At 36.5% G+C, this 20,808-nt stretch overlaps 1 protein-coding gene across 1 annotated transcript in view; it reads right to left on the reverse strand.

Moving 5' to 3' along the window:
* SPAG16 (sperm associated antigen 16) overlaps positions 1 to 20,808 on the reverse strand; it is a 427,499-nt gene that overhangs the window by 394,159 nt on the left and 12,532 nt on the right. The window contains 5 exon segments of the mRNA XM_076342108.1: positions 1,360 to 1,511; positions 7,590 to 7,659; positions 9,072 to 9,189; positions 10,598 to 10,705; positions 16,994 to 17,131. Coding sequence (XP_076198223.1) covers positions 1,360 to 1,511; positions 7,590 to 7,659; positions 9,072 to 9,189; positions 10,598 to 10,705; positions 16,994 to 17,131 — 586 coding nt within the window.

Below are 20,808 nucleotides of genomic sequence, written 5' to 3' on the forward strand. Positions count from 1 at the left end.
AAGAACAAGAAAGAGCCAGACAGGCATACTACCTGTGTAGAGTTTATATATTGTGGGGGTGAAACATAACTCCACTGAAGTTTACTATAAAAATCCTGATGACTTCAGTAGAAACAGGAATAAAAATAAGATTTCATAAGCCAAGAAATACTCATCTGTTCACAAGTCAAAATGAAAAGAAGAGATACCTGTAAGAGTCTAAGACGGAAGTTTCTAACCACTGAATGAAGAACGGGGAAAGTAGAGATGGACTGACTGGCAGGTGCCTTAGTAATACTCAGATACTAATAGGTGGGGATTAGATACAGGTACAGAGAATTATTTCCAATATGTGGTGAGAAGTGTTCCAGAAAGCAACAGAATATAGATTTATTTTATTTGGAGGTTCAGGACAAAGAAAAGAGATGAAAACAGAAATAAAATGGTATGTTTGCCAGAGGAGAGGTGCACTGCCAGTGTCACACAGAAGAAATGCCCTTGCAAAAACAGATAGAAACATACAAAAAAATAAATCACCATGAACATATTCTTGTGGAGACAGGGAAAGGAAAGACTGAAGCCGATTCTGACTATATCAACGTAAACTAAAGCTTTTTGTTCTTCTCAAAAAACACCATTTAAACTCTGGTTCTCAAATAAAAATAGGGCAGTGTAACAGTTTTAAGAGATTAAGAAATTTTAGATATTAGAATGTTTACCTTGATTTGGAAAAATAAAAAGCACTGCTTATAGTCCCAAAATGCAACCTCAATAAATAAACCAAGTAGAATAAGTAAGTTAAGAAAACAAATTCCTTTCAACAATAAAACAATTCAATCAGGAATTAATTTTGATTTTGCACAACTTCCAAACTGAAACAGCAAGACACCTTTGGTATACTCAAGTTTAGAAACTTTCATTGACCATTAAGAAATCACCAATTTATTGCCCTTGGTCTCCCAGATGTTATACCTTTTAGACCCAGCTGAAACAGACAGGTTGAAATGCTTGAAAAGTTTGCAAGCACTACAGAATAGATCAGGATTTCTCCAGATACAAAAGAAACATAACAGAGCAACAAGCATTTATAGCCAGTGCTCTTCCTCTGCAGGGTCATCACATCAGACTCTCAAAAAGTAGCTTGCTTGCTTCAACTAATCAAAGTTCCTATTATTCCCTGAAAAATTAGTTGCAATAGAAACTCATATTAGAAATAAAAACCCTGTTGCCTACTTGTCCTCTTTACTTTTACTAAGCTTTTGTCACTACGTGACAGACTTCTTTCAGTCATATTGGACAAATGTTTTTCACCACAGCTTAGTAAAAGTTTAAAGTGTACTTTGGATTAGTTACTGAGCAACTGCAAAGAATGCTGCATACCTTTGGCTATCTCTTGCCTGTCTTCTTCACTGCATCTTTGACTGGATCATATAAAGAGCTTTCAGCATCAAGAATTTTTTGCTGCCTGGCTTCCTGAAGAGCCTTCTGGGTGGGATCTTCCAACCCTTTCTTCCTTTGACATTCGTGGCCTGCTATAAAATAAAACCAACAAAAATATCATCAGAATGCATTTTTCACTTACTCTTCTGGAAGATATCTCTTTACTTAATATTAGCCAGACGTGAAATTCTAAAAGAAACACCACTTTAAATAAACACCACTTTAAATAAAAAGATATTCAGGTTACTGTGCCATCCATATAAAGTATTCCAAGACTACATGTAACTCTGCTCCATAAATGATTTTGGTGTGATCTATTTCAGCTTACCTAATGGTACCCTAGATTTTGCCCCCAAAATGCAGCAATGATTTTGAACCTTGCAGTACAGGAGAGACTCACAGTAAAATGGATGCAATTCTTCATTTCCCTCAGAGCTAGAAGAAACATCATCTCACTGCATCCTATCCAATATCTACCACCAATGCATTATTCTGATTTACAGCCTGCATTCCCTTTTGCCTCCCTGCACTTTCTCCCAACCCGCCTTTCAAACAAGGAATTACTTACGAATAGGTAACTCAAAGAAATCATAAGCAGGTAGCATAGCTGTAAATCATCAGAATAGGCTGAAAGGAATATGAGGAACAGTACAGCACATATGGACTATTGTACAATGTATCTGCCATGACCTGGCAGAAAGGATACTATTCTCTGACAGCCTTTGTATTGGCAGCTCACACATATCCGAATACAGTCCCTTGTGATCCCTGTATCTTGTTGCAATGCTCTGTAGTATGTACATGGGTCTACAGGAAAAAGAATGGAATACTGAATTCCAACAGGATTTGGGCACTTACATCCCCCTCCAGTTCGTTGAAAAAAATCTTGGATCGGAAAACACATTATACAGCTAAAATCCAGACTGAAACAAATGTACTTCACACTACGCATTTCTAAATGCTTGCTCTTGTAAAGTAGTTTAAGACCTTGACACCAAAATGCAAATTTTCTGACTTAAAGGGGAAGAAAACCCACCCTCTCCACTCGAGGCAAAAAACACAGATCAAGCAAACACAAAACCTTCCTGTATACCCAACCTGAGTAAAACTGTAACTGATAAAAAGAACTGTGCCTGGTCTAACCAAATGCCTGTATTCTCACTGCTTTAAAAGTTAAAGCTACTGTCACAGATATTCTGAATAATGACTTTCTCTGAGGAACGGTATACAGCAAAATTGGTTTATATGTCAAACACCTTCTACCCACTAGCATGTCGCTCATGGAATATTCGGTTTGTTGGTGCTTTTGAAATATACATACTTATGAACCAACAGAGTTTTGACAGTTGAAGGGCTTAAAAGTCAGTAACCATTAAAAAAAAGAAAAAAATTCTAAAGAACTGTTGTGATTGCACTAAGATGTTAACAGCTTGTGTTTACAGATTTTCTATTCTGATTGCATTGTAGATGGAATGGGGACAACCAAGTTTAAGTACTTTAACTTTTGCATTTTAAATTTCTTTTTGCATGACCTTCTAACAGCAATTACATCAGATCGAGAAAAGGAAAAGCACAGTTAACAGGCTTAGCAATGAGTTAATTTAACCATGAGTAAAGAAACTCATTGAGTTTAACTTTTGAATATAATTGGGTAATAAATAAGCAGCTGTTTTTAGAAAATACAAGAAATGTACTGAGCAAGTAACAGTTTTATAACATGTTTTTAGAACCAGCTGTTACAGCAGCATTCACTTAGGTTTCTAAGCAAGCCACAACCAACATCGCCCAATTCTTTCAGGCAAAAGTGGTCCTTCTTCAGAGCACCACCTAACACTGTGTCTTGATCCGTAAGTAAGGGTGCAAGTGCCCTGTTAACATACACCAATAACCTAAATAAAAAAATCAGTTATTTCTCTTTGATAATTAGATCCCTCTATGTATGATCTTGCTACCACATCAGGGAGGACCAGATTTAAAACAAAAACAAACCAGTTTTTAATGCAAATCTTACACAAAACATCCAGTCCTTTTTAAAAATAATCTGAACTCAAAATACAACTTTTCTTTCAGAGCTGGCTTCTGAATGAGCATAGCAGGGACAGAGAAACAGCCTACAAGATGACTGAGTCCTAATCTTAACTGTTAACTAGTTCCTCTCCAACTATTGAACGTCCTTCATATCAACTTTAAACAAGCAAGGTAAGTAAATAGGAAATAAAAACTTAAACTTCTAATAATTTTTAAGACACCTAAAGAAAACTTTCTCTTGAAGGATTTGTGTACAAAGCCCTGCTTGCAAAGCTAAACAGCAGTCTGGCAGTGGGACAGCAAAAAACCCTAGTAAATAAATTACATGCTCTATATTGTGGTGCTATCCTCTTCAACTGTTTGAAATGCATCAGGCTGAAAGCTGCTACATCAAATGCCTAAGTAATAAGTCCAGAATAGTTGTCCTACAATTAACATTAACTACTGTTAATTTTTTTCCTACCTAGCCACCAGATACAAATTTACAACGCAAACTTATTGTGAATGCTACGAAGCTTCCCTTTGTTCTTCATTATGCATCACATGACACCCTCAAAAAAAAAAAAACAAAAAAAAAAAACAAACCCACAATGGACTGGATGTGCAGGACCTCACTGACACTATTCAAAACCTCAAACACTTCAGCAAACCCTAAACTAATTAAAAGCCACTCTCAGTGCCCTGTAGCCAAAGCCAGCATTCCAGGTGTTCTGCCGTCAAGTCAGGCTGTGGGACAGAAGCAGCATCAGGAGCAGTGACAGGCAACCTCCAGCTGCCAGGAAGAGCCATTCTTGTTCCTTCACGCTCTGCCCTGCAGTGAAAGCAGACAGCTGGCGAGAAAAAGCATCTTACCTTGGCAAATTATAACCTGCCAATCTGAATGTTCAATATCTTATAATTACAATGTACTAATGCATAAAAGTCAGCCCTGAAGAGACAGCAACTGAAAAAATGCAGCTGTAGGTCTCCTTACAGCAGAGATTTGCAAGTCCAACAGCACTGGTTCTTTCCAAACTAAGAACTTAAATTCAGAGAAAAATGCAGCAAACATTTCTCCAGTATCTACGCACTGCTTGCTTCTCAAGGTTTCAATTATACTGTCTCATGAATAAGAACTCAAGAGGCAACAGAACATGACCATCTTTCAAGAAGCAGCAGAAAGTATCTGAATAAGAGACAGTATCACCCACTGAGACACGAGTATGACCTACAGAGGGCAATAAAAATTATGTAGTATTAGAGAACAAAGCACTGGAAAGAAATGAACTGAAATATCACTTAATTTATGATACACAGGGTATGAAGCAAATTAAGGCTTGTACAAGCATGTAGGTGGCTGATGAGCTTAATTTGTGTTGGCCACTAAGTGATTTTTTTTTTTTTTAAATATTATTTATAAAGTGCGCATCATTTTTTGGTATTATAAATTGCTCTCGAGATTTTTGGAGAATAAACAAGTACTGTGAACAGCCCGAGAGTGGTTTTTAGAATCGCACAAACAACAAATGAAAGTATGTGAAATACGAAAGAGGCAGATGGGGCATCTATACTGTAAAACACTAGCATGGGGAAAGAACCCACAATATATATCCTCAAGTCTGAGTATAATGAAAAGTTGAATGCTATATACCCTAAACTAATATAAAATAAGAAGCCTGTCCTCTACCTCCCTATCTGAAGTGGGATGAAAATGAGCACTGTGCTCTTTTGTGGGGCAGAGGTTTATACTTTTAGTTGTAACAAGATTTAAAGACTACAGCAGAGCATATCCAGTACATACATCCACAGAAAGGTATTTTGGGGCCTGAAATGTGCCTTGCTGAGGAGTATGATACTAATTCATACATAAAAAGGCATCAGAATCCAAAATCAGAAAGATACTGTGAACACTGAAGAGGCCTGCTGCCAGTACTTCAGTATTCTACTGTATTAACACATCTGAAGTCTGTATTTACAGAAGTTGTTAGTTTAGTAGCTATTTGCTTGTATACCTGCACTGATTTTGGCTGGGATAGAGTTAATTTTCTTCATAGTAGCTGGTATGGGGCTGTGTTTTGGATTTGTGCTGGAAACAGTGTTGATAACACAGGGATGTTTTAGTTACTGCTGAGCAGTGCTGACACAGAGTCAAGGCCTTTTCTGCTTCTCACACCACCCCACCAGCGAGAAGGCTGGGGGTGCACAGGAAGCTGGGAGGGGACACAGCCGGGACAGCTGACCCCAACTGACCAAAGGGATATTCCATACCATATGACGTCATCCTCAGTATATAAACTGGGGGGAATTGGCCGGGGGGGGGCAGCAACTGCTGCTCAGGAACTGTCTGGGCATCAGTCAGTGGGTGGTGAGCAATTGCATTGTGCATCACTTGCTCTGTACATTCTTTTATCATCATCATTATCTTCCCTTCATTTTCTGTCCTATTAAACTGTCTTTATCTCAACCCACGAATTTTACTCTTTTTTCCCCAATTCTCTCCCCCATTCCACTGTGGGGGGAGTGAGCAAACAGCTGTGTCGTGTTTAGCTGCCTGCCGGGTTAAACCACAACAAAACCGAGTTACAATTATAGCTTAGTTTATACTGGGTAAGACTACAGAACCCTTCCAGGTTCTCCCAGAAATGAAAGCAGCTATGCTCTTAACTAAACAGTAGTTTAGAAAAGTAGTAGGGTGTGCTCCAAGGGACTCCTCAGCTAGGGAAGCCTCCCACTGCTGCATGGAAACCAAGACCTGCGCTAGGATGAGGGGCATCTTTCAGATAATTACATCTCAGTCCAGTGCTTGTAGCAATTCGTGACAATTTAGGAGACCAACTGCTTCAACCTACATTAGATAGAATTTGAAGGAAAAATTAAAGCAAATGTGCTATGCTTATAATAGGCAGGCAGTAGCAAAGATCTGGATGGTAGCTGAAATATCTGCATTAATAGTAAATAAGCCATCTTAATCGTCAAGGAAATGCTTGCTATCCTCTTCACTCAACTACTCAACTCGACTCAAATCCAAAAAGAAACCAAAAAAGTTTGTGGCTACTATTCTTCTTCTCAGCCTTGTCTTTTCTACAGGAATTTTATACAATAGAATTAACTCCATGAATGTGGGAACTAATGAAGCTTGATTGTCAAAGGCTGGGGTAACTCGGTGGCTTTTAACCGGGGATACATTACCAGTGCAAAAGTTCAGGCATTTAACACACTGGAAAAACACAAAAGAAACAGATATAAACTAATTGCAACAAATGCTTCACCAGGAAGTTGTATAATATCTGATATCTAGTCACCTACATGGCTAAGAAATTTGGGGTTCTCTAATGTCAAATAAACTCCAGTCTCCGATTGGAGTTCTGCTCATGACTAAGGCAGATGCAACATCCCCTTCTCATGTGAATACTCTGTTGTCAAAGAGGGTAGAGCTCACTGTTTCCCTTTTTCGTTATCTATTTTCAGGAGTCTTAGAAACCTGGTTTATTTGAGACTTACCTCACTGTCAAATGTAGCTGAAATTGGAAAATAGGTTCAAAATTATTAATGGGAGTGATGCTCACAAAGAATGTGATAGCATGGGCTTCATTTACTTAGGAAACCAGAGGTGCTTCGGTTTTTTTCTGATGGAGTTAGAAAAATACTTTAATAATTATGCATTTATTCAAAACAACAGGGAAGTACTGTAGTACCATACAGATAAAGATATTATTCCAGCAGATATTATACAACCTTAGCAACCTCCTGTAAAAATGAGACATGCCAAAATAAGAGGCTGGATTTCGTAACACCAGTATTTTCAAAATGTTTCTAGACCACCATATATAGCTTCTTACAGAGCGCTGAAAAAGAACACTCGCATAAAAAAAAGAGTATTAGTGGATAAAATAACAAAGTCAAACACAAAATAGATTTCTAGGACAAAAGTCCTTCCATAATTACTCACGTATTCTATATTGCCATCAGCAGTTTCACTGACCTTAGTGGATACATTTTAGAATAAATATTCAAATGATAAAATTGTTGCTTTGTCACCAGGACAGCTGACAAAGTGTTTATAGTGCAAGTATTTTTGATTTACTGTTACACCAGATTTTGAAATGCATCACAAAACCAAAAAACGCATAACCAGCCTGAGCTTGGTGATGGGAATATTTTACCTTTTGTCACAGGAATCCAAATAGCACATCCGGATTCTAAATTTTGTAATGTGGCTTGCAAACCTGTAACCTAATTTTAAAAAGAGGAGAGAACAAGAGGTGGTAATATGAAAACATTGCTTTTGAACTGTCTGTTCACAACACACAGCATTTATGCCTGCATATTTGGGTAATAAATTCCATCTATAATTTCTGAATTTTCTGATTATTGCCTCTAAATTATAAAAATTACTCCTAATTCAAGATTTTGGAAAGGCCCAATGAAACAATGTGATAAAATACAAGCCATCCAGAATCTCTCAGATTACTTTTACAGCTCTATTAAAACAATGCAGACATAGAATACTAGGGCTCTTACTGCACCATCAACTTTTAACCACTGCTATCACTGCACTGATCTTTAACTTAATGGCACAATATGACATACAACTTTGTCATAAGAAAATGCCACAAAATATGGTGTTATGCATTACGAAAAGCAATCACTCCAGAATGCATACAGTTCATAACTGGATATGTCTTACATGTGTTCCTGAAATTTCATAGCATTGGAACTGTTCTATATTTTGTACTCCCAATTCAGCATAACCGTATATGAACAGTAACCTTTCTTTTTCCATAGGACATTTTCCTTTACTTATTGAAACTTCAAACATGTAATCCTCAAGTCTCTTAAAAGTAAGCTCTCAGATGACCTGAGAAAAACTGGAGGCAGAGGAAAGGAGGAAACAAGAGATGAGGACTATTAGAAGAAAGTGCAAGCATGGTAAATTCCTTTCATGTTACCCACATATAATTGATGCTACTGCTGAAATGCAATGCATTTTGGGAGGTTTTTTCCTTTCCTTTTTTCCTTCTCTTTTTTTGAACAAACAACCTACAGGTTAAACACATGCAAGATAATTTTCTGTTCTTCATCCATCCTATCTGTGCTTGTCATACTTCCTGCTAAAGGGGCAGAATATCATGTATACCAACCTATACATCAGATAATATTATAGGAGTAAAATACTACTCTATTTTTCCACCCACAAACCAGAAAAACAGTCTTCGATATCTTAATGTATTTTTTCCTTAACTAGTAGGTCATTCCTGGATATATTTAGGAAAAAATAAAATAATAAATAGTAATAGAGAAAGTTAAGAGATTTCTAAAGGCATAGATGGAAGCATATGGATCTGGGAGAATATCACACCTTTCCTCAAGCTGTCAACACTGAAAGTATAACAGGATCTGCACATTGCTGACTCATGTAGAGCAGCACTGAGCAAGTACAGACTAAGAACTACTACTTTGTGGCACTAAGTTTCACATACTTTCAATATTAAGATTTCACCGAATAACATGAAACTCACTACAATATTCTGCTTCAAACTACTGCATAAGTGAGTTGCTTTAACAGAAATATCCTATATATTTACCAAAGTGAAAACCAAAAACATTCCTTACAGCTTTGCAAGTGGTGGTCACCATAGTTTTACCTGCCCAACTGCTCTGTCTCTCTCCAAACTAGTTAACATTTTCTGTCTCAGTGTAGCCTGGTATTTTTCAGTCAACTGCTTCAGCACTGGTTCATATGATGCATAATGTGCCTTCAGCCTGTGAACAAGAACAGGACGAATGATTCCTCAAAGATGAGTTAAATCAGAGATTTATGTCTGTGTAACTTTTTTCCTCCCCGAATAAAAGAATAAAAGTGCCAAAAGGTCAACACAGAGCAGACAGCAAAGGTATTTAGTATGTAACAACCCAACTGGAATAACACAAGAAAAAACAAAAATAAGTAGTCAGATCAATAAGAGGTTTCATAGTTTGTTTAGTCATATCTTTTAAAACAATCCATCCAGTTTTGACCTGTTCTTAATCCTTCATACACATATTGCACATTAATTTTTGTTAATTTTTGTTTTCTTGCAGATGGATGATATTTCATTGGAAGAAAGAATTACAGCTATTTTCCAACTACCAATTAAGATCCTAATCTAGACAAAACAGTCGTAATATGATTACTATTTCTTTCTTCACTGCACATTACATTTAGAATACTTAACCACTTTAATTCTTCAGAACAACTGAAAGTTAGATATATAATCTCTCAAGAGAAACACAGGACATTAAGCTTCAAAAATACTGCATTTTGCAAAAAGCTGACACAGAGGGTAAGTCAGTGAATAGTGCTCTCCTGCATTAGTATGTATGGATTTCAAGGTTAAGATGTAGAACATGTAGTTGCTATTACATGCATTTATTGATAACAATATTGACAAGCCAAAATTCTGTGATTTGTTTGGAGCTGCAGACATACGTCACTCCCCAATGTTATTTTAAAATAAGTGCTGGCATAAACACGTGTAAAGAAGAGATTCTAAACTCAACCCTTTCACTGGCCCAGTGATCTTCAGATGGACAATATAAAAAGTTCTATTTGTGGAGGGAAAGAAGCACAACAGTAAATAGAAAACTTACAAAATTCCAGAACAACAAAATTACAGAATTACATGTTACAAAAAAAGCTACTATAACTCAGTACCAATGGACTAGTCTGGGCTTATTTGCAACCAAAGCAACATAGCAAATTTCACATAGGAAGTTCAAGATGTGAAAGGACAGAAAATACCAGCTACGAGAATCATGAATGCAAAGGTGCTGAACTCAGTGTGACACCAGTTAACCTTAAAATGGACAAAGGATCTAAACCCAGAAATCAATACATATTTATGGAAAAAGATCTGGGTAAAAGAAAATCTCATTTATATTTTCAACTATTAGAAATACTATATATTTATTAATGCCACATCACACCATGGAAAATACAAAAAAATCATTAGAAATTGTTTAAGAGACATGGCAGAATGGTCAGATGGAACTGCTATATACCAGGACACTAACTAAATCCAGCTAGCTTTCCTTTAGCACTTTAAATTCCACAGTGTTATCTCATTACCAGGCAACAATTGAAGACATTATCTTTAATGTTACATGTATGATAATTAAAATCATTTTTTACCTTTTAATGTCACAAATAAGCCTGTTTTTCTCCTGGACCACTCGCTTATGATGCATTCGATGGAAGTCCCGTTCTTTCTGCATTTTTAGGAAAGCCTCTTTTGCTTTGCTGTATGTAAACAGAAAATATAAGAGAGAAGTATTAGTCTCCTCCTATTAATTGCTCATCAGGGTATGTTGAATATGCATAGAATTAATTTTCAGATATGCACATGCCTACTGTATCCAAGTTGGAAACTTTTGGTAGTATGCCCTGTGGTGGTGAACATGTACTTTTGAGGTCTTTTTGCTGCCAGCTGATGTACAAAACCATGGGTACTCTTCACCATTACCTTTCCTCAGTTCCTTTAGATAGATTCCATAAGGATCCTGGCATTATAAATCTCAGACATCAACCTTACCTCAAGAACAAGGGGTCTTGTGGAGGTACACATGCAAATTACAGGTGATTAGAAAAAAATACTCTTCTTGTAGGTTTAAAATTCTATGTGAAAACGTATTGCAATACTAGTTTTCCTAACATCTACATCACATCTGGAGCCCAACATAATGGTACATGCTAGAAGGACACACACAGAAGGATAACTGTATCATTGCCTTGCAAATACATGCATTTAGAGAGCTTCTGGAAAAAATTGTGCTAGAAAAGTTCTAGGCTCTAATCAGTCATGTTTGCAGCCTGTTCCCAAGTGTCCTCTGTACGTGAGAGCAGGAAGCAAACATAAATCCATTTAAAAATTAATTGCAAACATACTGATAGCCTGTTATTGTCTAAGCACATTCTACACACAGTCATGGGACACCCTGAGATACTCTGCTCCATAAACATAAAGAAAATACTCTACATATATTCCATGCATTTTCTCCTTGCCTTCACTGACTTGGGTTTGACAGGAAAGATTAGTAGGATGAATTGTTTAATTGCAAAGGAAACTTGAAATTACCTTGCACAGAAATTAGATATTTGCTCTTTGCAAAAAATAAAGCTCATTTCCTCTCCAACAGGAGTTGAAAAGTTAGGAAAACCACTATGACAGTGGAGTATGCCAAAATCACAAGTCCAGGAAGAAGACCCATAATTGCCAGTGCATTATATTTAATTGTACAAACAATTTATTTACTATATATGCATTTGCTGTATTTACTACCCATACAAACTACCATATTTATATGTGTACATTTATATGTGAATTGTTGCTTGTAGCAGGAACAGTTAGAAAGACCTGAAGAAGAGCACAGTGAATTAATGCCACTATGTATCAGTCAAAGCTGAGAAAAAGCTGACAGGGAAATGAAAACAGGCAGGGCTGACCCTGCAGTAACACTGTGAAAAGCTCAAAGGAGCTGTGGGCGTGCATGTAGCTTTGTGTGTGCATGTGCACAAATACCAGAAGTTGTGAAACAGAGTAACTTAAGATACTGGGACACAAAGTACAGATTATGATTCTGCTCAAGCTCCTATGAACAGCAAGATTTGAGAGGTAAATGAATCAGTGGTCTCAGGAATAGTTCTGTGAAACAACTCCATCATGACACCACGCAAAATCTGACTTGCCATAAGATCTTGAATACAAAACCTGCCCCTTCAGAGCTAAGCAGATGGCTTGTTCTAAAAGTAAAAGATGTTGCTACAGCCATAGCAAAGCCAATATCCACTTCTTTTAGTTAAGATGTATGTCAAAGACTGCAGGTCTCTCCATTTAAACTTCTCAAGCAAATAGTTTAATAAAAATAGCAGAAGAGGGCAAGGTCCAATAAAACCAAGTAGGGATTTTCAAAGGTGAGTTACATGCCGTGTTCCCACTGAATTTAGGTAGGACTTTATTCCCCAACATGATGCAAGTTGTAGCCCTAAGATTTTACTTGAAATTAAGACAGTTTTAGAAAACATACTCTCATGCTTTTCCTCTGTCTAGTTTATATAGCATTTAGTAGCAAGGATGCTAGATGTACCGTGTAATTAAACAGATGCATTTAAATATGGTGCACAATACAAAGTGTTCACTTTATTTTTTTCATTGTATAAATGGACAAATATGTGCAGGAATGGTTAGATTTTGGCACAGAAATAAGAGATCAGCTGAGGATTTTATTACTGGTGATAGCACTAACAATAATAATAAATACAATTTCCAGGATTGCTTTATATTTTGACTGTTACTGTGGCTGTAAACTGGGCGTGTATTTGTGAGCATGCTTCCAAAAATCAGGACAGAGATACCTGCAAATATTTAAACTTCCTAACTGATGTTTGTGAACACAGTTACAAACCTCAGACAAAAGCTGTACACAACTTTCATTCCATCTACCTAATAAATTCCTAAATGTTTAAAGAGCTTACAAATATCACAGTTAGCAGTCCCTGTGATTAACACAAACTTAAACCTGATATACCATTATGTTGTCTACCTCCATGTTCAAATACAAAGGCAATACAAAGGGCCTGGCCATAGGAAAACACCGAAATATATGGGATTCAAGCTATTTTAAATCATCAGATAGGCACAGTTTAATATTGCTATGAAATTACAATCTATTATTCAACTCACAAGCAAATATTACTAGAATATTAAATGCTTGAATGACACAAATCATCACTGAAGACAATGAATTAAACTTAACTAGTCTCCTGTAAGAGTTAACAGTTTTCAGAGATGTTGTTTTCAAATTTTTCTTTCATATGGGAAAGAGTATCTATGTTTCCATTCAAGAAATACTGCAGCAGATAGCAATGTCCCTTACCAATCAATCAGGGCTCAACTGTAGCCTTCAAGATAAAAGAAAGAAAGGGAGTACACTTAAGGTATACTTTAACTACTGTCACATGGCAAACCAACGTAAAATTAGTTTTGATTTCTATCACAACACAATGTCTGTTTTTAGAAATAATTTAAATAAATATTAGTACTGTATCTAAACTTTAAGGCAATAACTATCACTAGCTTTGGAGTAAAATAATTATGCTGATATTTATTTCTTTTATTATATGCATCCAGGGATTTTGTTACATCTCAAGATGCCTTCAGACATTGGACAACCTATTAAAATACATACTCGTTGTATACAGGAAGTGAAGCTGATTGTGATTTTCTCTTCAAATAACAAAACACCACAGTGAAATGTAACCAACAGCCTGCAATCTACTCTACTTGCCCACCTGCTTGCCATGCAATCATGTAAATACTACATTAAAATACCCAAAATACAATTACAGTTAGCTTCTAGACACTGAATCTCTTCCACCAATAGCTAAACATTAGAGCAGTAGGTAACTGGTTTACAGTCGTTTATCCTGGGCCCCCATACTGCCTACGTCCCAAGTAACATCTCTTTTCTGCAAGATGGCTGTCAAGAATACCAAGCTCAGAAATACCAAATGTAGTTAAAAGCTTTCTTCAAATACACTTCACAGCACTGTATCTCACAATGAAAGTTTTCTGACTAATCCAGAGAGCAAAATGAGAGACTTTCTTTGCTCGCAAATCCTTGATTTCTAACCAGTCAAATCAGCATTTCTTCAGTACTCTTAGACATTCTGTTTTCAGTGTAAGCTGGTGAATTCTCTCTCACAATACTTGAAAACTCAAATTGTCCTCCAGGTAATTTTGGCTCCTGCTGGAATATTTGCTTTATTATAGCAAGGGTACTAACTACAGTTATTGAATGTATGAACAAGAAAAAAAATGCTGTTAACAGTCACTACAGTAAACAGAATTAGTATAAAGTATTATGATCAGGGTTTATCCAAAAGACACAAAGGAACATTATCAACTCATGGTACATACAGCAGAAATGCTCAATTTCACCCATTATTCCAGAAACACCACTGGTTTATTTCATAAATTATTCAAAACAAAGTAAGTGAAATTAATTTCACAGAAGTGCTGAACTTTTAATGTTAGTATCAATGAAAACTTTGGAAGTTATTTGAAATACATTTGTGAAATTTTGTTGAAAAATGAAGTAATGACCGTTAGCACAAACCAAGTTTCACATCTACATATACTCCATTCTAATATTAGCAGAAAGACTATGAAAATAAAGCTCTCCCTACAAGTGGAGAAAGGAGGACTAATTGTAAGAGTTTTAACAAGGTACATGCAGAATAAGTGTAGTATTTAACAGTAAATGCCAATGAATAGAATTTACCCACTTCTAATTTGTGTCATATAAAACTCCCCTATATCTCACTGCCCTCTCTGGAATACTGAACAGGTGACGTATCTCATTTGTTTACCACCAGAGCATTGCTATTTTAGGTTTCATCAAACACTAGAATGTGAAGAAGCAGGGCACGGTTTCAGTTCATGGATTTATTTATTTTTTTAGCACAGTTCACTTAAATGAGTGTTGGGAGTTTTGTTTAACACATAGCCTGTAGGAACCTAGCATACTGGCAATGTCTTTTCTCTCTCCTGCTTTCTTCCTGTTGCACATTATCATATTGTCTTTCAGTCTTTTAACGAGAAGGCATCTGCTATAAAAAGTTTTCTGGCACCCCGCAGAGTATACAGACATTTTAATGCGAAAAACCCAACTCATTCATGACCATGGTGAAATGGTTTTGAGCTTTATGTTTGCAACAAGTCCAGGACAACTCCAATGGTATGGCCATCGCCTGGCCAGGCATGGACCTACAACAATCATCCAGTCCAACTGCCTGATCAGTTCAGGGCTGAACAAAAGTTAATGCATGTTAAGGGTATTGTCCAAATGCCTCTTAAACACTGACAGGCTTGGGACATCAACCACCTCTTTAGGAAGCCTGTTCCAGTGCTTGACCACCCTCTCAGTAAAGAAATGCTTCCTAATGTCCAGTCTAAGCTTCCCCCAGTACAGCTTTAAACCATTCCCACGCGTCCCAGCACTGGATACCAGGGAGCACCTCCCTTTCCACTTCCCCTCCTCAGGAAGCTGTAGAGAGCAATGAGGTTGCCCCTCAGCTTCCTTTGCTCCAAACTAGACAAACCCAAAGTCCTTAGCCATTCCTCATAAGACATTCCTTCCAGCCCCTTCACCAGCTTAGCTGCCCTCCTCTGGACACATTCAAGGACTGTCACATCCTTCTTAAATTGTGGGGCCCAAAACTGCACACAGTATTCAAGGTGAGGCCACACCAACACTGAATATGGCAGAATGTCAAGTCAAGTCATCATCTGCTCAGATTACCTTGTTATAGTATGTTCTGCTTCATACAGGGGGGAAAAAAATGAAAGAAAAAAAGGTGGGGGGAAAAAAAAGAGAAAGGAAAGCCTGTTAAAATTTCTACTGACAATAACAAATTTCAGAAGGACCAGATTTTGTCTTTCCTTTTACTATGCATTACTGCTTCTTACTCTTCCACTCAAGGGGGAGACACAACCCCTAACTATGCATTGTCCAAAAAAACTGCAGATGAAAATAAAGGAATGTTTTCTATATGGCCCATCTCCCAGTGCAACAGTACATTTAGACTGGACAATATTTGACTTGATTATTAAAGCTGTTTACTAACTATTAGCCTATGGCCAATTAATTTATTAATTTAAAATATAATAAAACATTACCATTGGAAAATAATTTAATTATCGTTACTATTAGATTCAAGTTGCTATTTTTCATGTAAAGGAATAATTGAAATGAAAATTAGTAGTTTGAGCAATCTTGAGGAAAATCAAAGAGATAGAGTTAACTTTCTATTTTACAGCTCCATATTTTAAAACTAAGCACTGGCAAAATCAAAGTGAGTACATTATTAGGTCTCAGGGTAAATTCTCAATGAACACATACATGTGCAGACATATCATTCTTCAGAAAAGGCCATGTTACATGTAGTTCATTATTGCATCTCTCCATTATACAGGCTAAATATTTTAACTCTTTTATGACTGAAGTACAATGGACTTGAAAAATCAGCTACTACAATGTACACACAAGTATAATCAATGACAGTAATTTACAGTGACATACTATTTACCACTAGGGCCAGAGCGATAGATTTTTTTGCAATTAAAAAAAAATGAAGGATAAGTGTATAGTGATTTTTTTTTTCCTGTGTTGATGTTTTGTGGTAGCTGTAATTTATAGTACTGTATTTTAATACAAAATGCACATAACCATTTATTTTCTAGTTCTACATATTATACTCTTATGATTCTTTGTAGTAATTTGTTGTGATTACTGCATATGGAAAATTATTTTCTATAGCCCAGTAAATACAAATAAAAGAAATTAAGATTTAGGTTTCTCACAGAGCTCAGACAAAATTGAACTTTAATTACAAATGTCACCTAAAAGTAAAAATATGCACAGCCAGCATAACAAACAGGAACTTATTATTTCCATTAAGTACTTGGGTTTACTTTATCTGGCCATTTACTACTGCATATCAAAGTTTCATTAAGACCAAACAACATACTTCGCAGCAAGTTTATAGTTTTCTGAATCTTTCCTCAAACGCATATTCTCAGCCTCAAGCTGCTGGTTGCGGGTATACACAGTTGGAACCAATCCACTATCTTCGGCTGTGAACACACCTCTCTGTATGAGTTCATACCTAGTAGAAAATAAACGGAGAGATATTTTATTCCGTTTCCTTTTTCTCACTTCACTTATGGCTCCCTTCTCATGCTAGCATTTACCTAAACTAGAATCACACAGATACTTATCTCAAGGCATTTACCTTTTATGATCATTAACAATTAGCAACAGTACTATCCCACCACACTGTTTAGTTTACTGCTTTTCATTCTGAAATGTATTCTTGTTCCTAACAGTCAAGAGACATGTCTTGTATAACACAGTACTTCAATTTAAACAATTGTTCTTTTCCTTCCTTTCTTCCAAATAGCTTAAATAAAAGACAGAAAAAATATTCTTGTTCAAATAACATTTGTATATACTCACAGACCTTTTTAACTCATATGCTCAAATATATGCAAGATATTTGTTTTTTCTGAGGACTCAAGATGACAAAGCTGTGGATAACCTGGATGAATGACTCTATGAGCTATCTTCAACATGGAATACAGAGCTCACCTAGGGAAATTTCTTCATTCCTTCCCATTTACTTATGCTGCCCTCTCCTTATTTAATTGTATTTACTAGTATTTACCTATTTTACCAGCCCCCGAGAAAACATGATTCCATGATGTAGAAGCCTGAAGGCTGCTTTAATTAAGTAAGCATACAGACTAACTTGCATTTTGAGAAGTAAAAGGGAATCTGGAGCAGCATGTAATGCTGTGTAGCAACCTAGGAATCTCAATAGCCCCTGGCAATAAAGTCTACTCAGTCAGTCTCGTATCTTTTAGGACTACCCATCTTTTGGTAGGATGTCCATGGAAGCTAAGAATACTCTAACAGGCAGTAAAAAGGACATAGGCATTGACACTACTCCTTTTAGGCTTAATTTAAAGGTATTTAAATACAGAGCAACTTAAAGTACCTAAGCATCTTCTATACAAAAAAGAGAGCGGTGATATTAGAAAGGATTCAGAAAAGCGTAAGATGCTTCTGTGCAAGCAGACATTGCAGAGGTGATTCCAGAATCCAGTACATGCATGTACAAAACATCTATTTCTTCATTTACTTCTGTCCCGGAAGACAGAAGAGCAAGACCTTCAGTTGGTATGAACTTTTATAGACCCACTGAAGACAAAGACATCATGCACTATTGTAGCCGCGATATCAGTTCAGCATAGGTTCAATGGAGCTATAAATAATTTACATCAGATAAAGACTACAGGCCCACAATCATCTTCCCTGCTGATCTTGACTGCAGCTGGAAGATGTTCTGGGTGGGAACTCACCAGAAGGAATAATAGGAACATTATTTGCCTTTTCAAGGGAAAAATATATTGAATCTGTGCATTTTTTTTCCAATAAGGAAGTATGGAAAGAACAGCAGTAATTAGAGATAAAAATTATACTAAATGCTATCTCCTGCACTTGGACAGAAGCAGCAGATTTGAAACTTGAAGACAATAAGCACAGCATCCCTAGACCAATAAAACATGTTGCTGAAACAAAAAGTGTTTGTAGAATAAGGGATTCTTAGTTGACAAGCAACTCTTACTTAACATCCTCCAAAAATTTTCTAACATTCCCCTTAATTTTATGTCCAAATGTTTTATGTTCCTATGGCCAGCTCCTTACCTGCATTCTGTGGATACTTCTAGGAATGCTCATCCCTATGAATTAAGCTGACACATTCACCACCAGCAGATTAAAGGTTTTTGAAAAGTTAAACTGAACATGTCCAAAGCAAAATTCATTCTGTCATCACTTTGTTTTCTTAAGCAAATTACAGTGGCAACAGGCTTTAATACTAAGAAAGAAGCTTAGTCTTCCCCCCTCAAATAAACATTGACTGATGAGCAGGTACAATTCCTACTGGAAATACTGAAAATAAGGGCACTTCTCACTGCAAATGATCACAATTCTACATACTCCTTTATCTGCCAGAAAAATTTCTCCACTGAATGCCTTAACTGCACCTCATGAAAACCATCAAATTTCTGCACAAAGACACATCAGACATGGATAATTGATGAACTTAGCCTCCAGCAGAGCTAAGAACTCTGAAAGACAATTTTAATGAAATACAATTAATACCAATAAATTCATTATGCCATTGTCTAAGAACACTACTAAAATTGAAGGCTTTTGTGCATGTAGTAGAAATGGAATAGAAAACCACACAACAAAATTGCATTGTGAAGTCTCATTATCTTTCATCAACCTAGTCTTGTAAAACTTTTAGAACTCTTACGTACCTAGTCGACTGCCAAATAGCTATTGTTCTCACTTCTTTCTATTATAGAAGGGAACTGTGATGCAAATTAAACTAATTAGTTCCATACACACACAAGCATTTTGCTAAGCTTTTCAGAACAACTGAGTTGTTATTCTTGAATCGCTATTTAAAATTAACCAAGAATGTGGAAACCTAAGGAACAGATGTCAACTACGATTTTATGATCAAAACCCAGTACAGACTGACTAAAAATTATACATTACTACTATATAGGTTACATTAAATTCAAGTTTCTGAGAGTTCTAGAAGAATTAGGTTGCAGAGAGGCCCTACAATAAACTAACTGATATGTAGCTCAGGATAATCCTTTACCAAGGGATAACTCATGTAGAGATGCATTCAGGGATTAAAATTTCAAATTTTAGCTTTTACAAGAACTTCTTACTGAAAATTATCATTCCAACTGATAACCTGTTAAACAGTTTCAACAGAAGGCTAAGAAAAATGAGCAGAGAAAAATAAAGCACCTTTTTGCCCTAGTGTACTCCTCCAATCTATTATGGCATATAAGTAGAAAATTTATATTATCATGTTATGCTTGTTATGTAGGCAAGAAAGTAGGTATGTCCATGTAGCTTTTTGCAAGTCAAACTTGAGGTTACTTCGCTTATGTTCTGAGCCAGTCTAATCCAAAAACTGAATCTATTTTAGTGTGATGCTGTCCTGGAACTGATAACCCTCATTCCTCTCAGGATTTATGAACTCAGAGCACAATGTACATTAATGTGACCATACGATTTCCAGGCCAAAGAGGACACAGAGTAGAGGAAACTTAGCTCTGCCTGAAATAAGCAGATTGTTTCCACTGTCTTCAGGGAGTTGTGACATGGAGGATCACAACCTATATCCATTTTCTTCATTCTGCAAAAAGGATTTTTTTTGTAATGAGTCTACCTTTATGCTCAGAGAAGACATAGTAGCTTTGTTGCATGTGCTCTGTTATGCACAACCCAGGCAATCTTTGCAAGGCATACACAAGACAGACATGGCTTTTAACCTTGCTTGGTCATGTAAGTTTATTCATAATTTTAACCACATCAAACAGAAAAGAATTTTCAAATCATGTTTCCGTAATTAGTCTGGAGCTCTCCTTTTACTCACAAGCTGAAACACTGCCAGGTCTCCAGGAACACTTAGTCAGAGATTACCAGTCCAATGGGTATACTAACTAATCACAGTGATAGCTCCGTGCATATGTGTGAACAGCAAATGATTCATCTGCTCATCCGACTGGCAACATGCTGCCAGCAGCAGTGAGCTCTTTGGGATTACAAGGTATAGACTGTCAGACGCGTGAATTTACAGTTGATCAGCCCTTGCACTTCATACTCCAAAGCTGTCAATCCAGTATTTTTAATAAGCAACAAAAGCACTACAAAATCTTGTGTATCAAAGGAATAGAAAAGTTAATGGTA

This window comes from Aptenodytes patagonicus, chromosome 6, assembly GCF_965638725.1.
Source record: "Aptenodytes patagonicus chromosome 6, bAptPat1.pri.cur, whole genome shotgun sequence".
Lineage (NCBI taxonomy): Eukaryota > Metazoa > Chordata > Aves > Sphenisciformes > Spheniscidae > Aptenodytes > Aptenodytes patagonicus.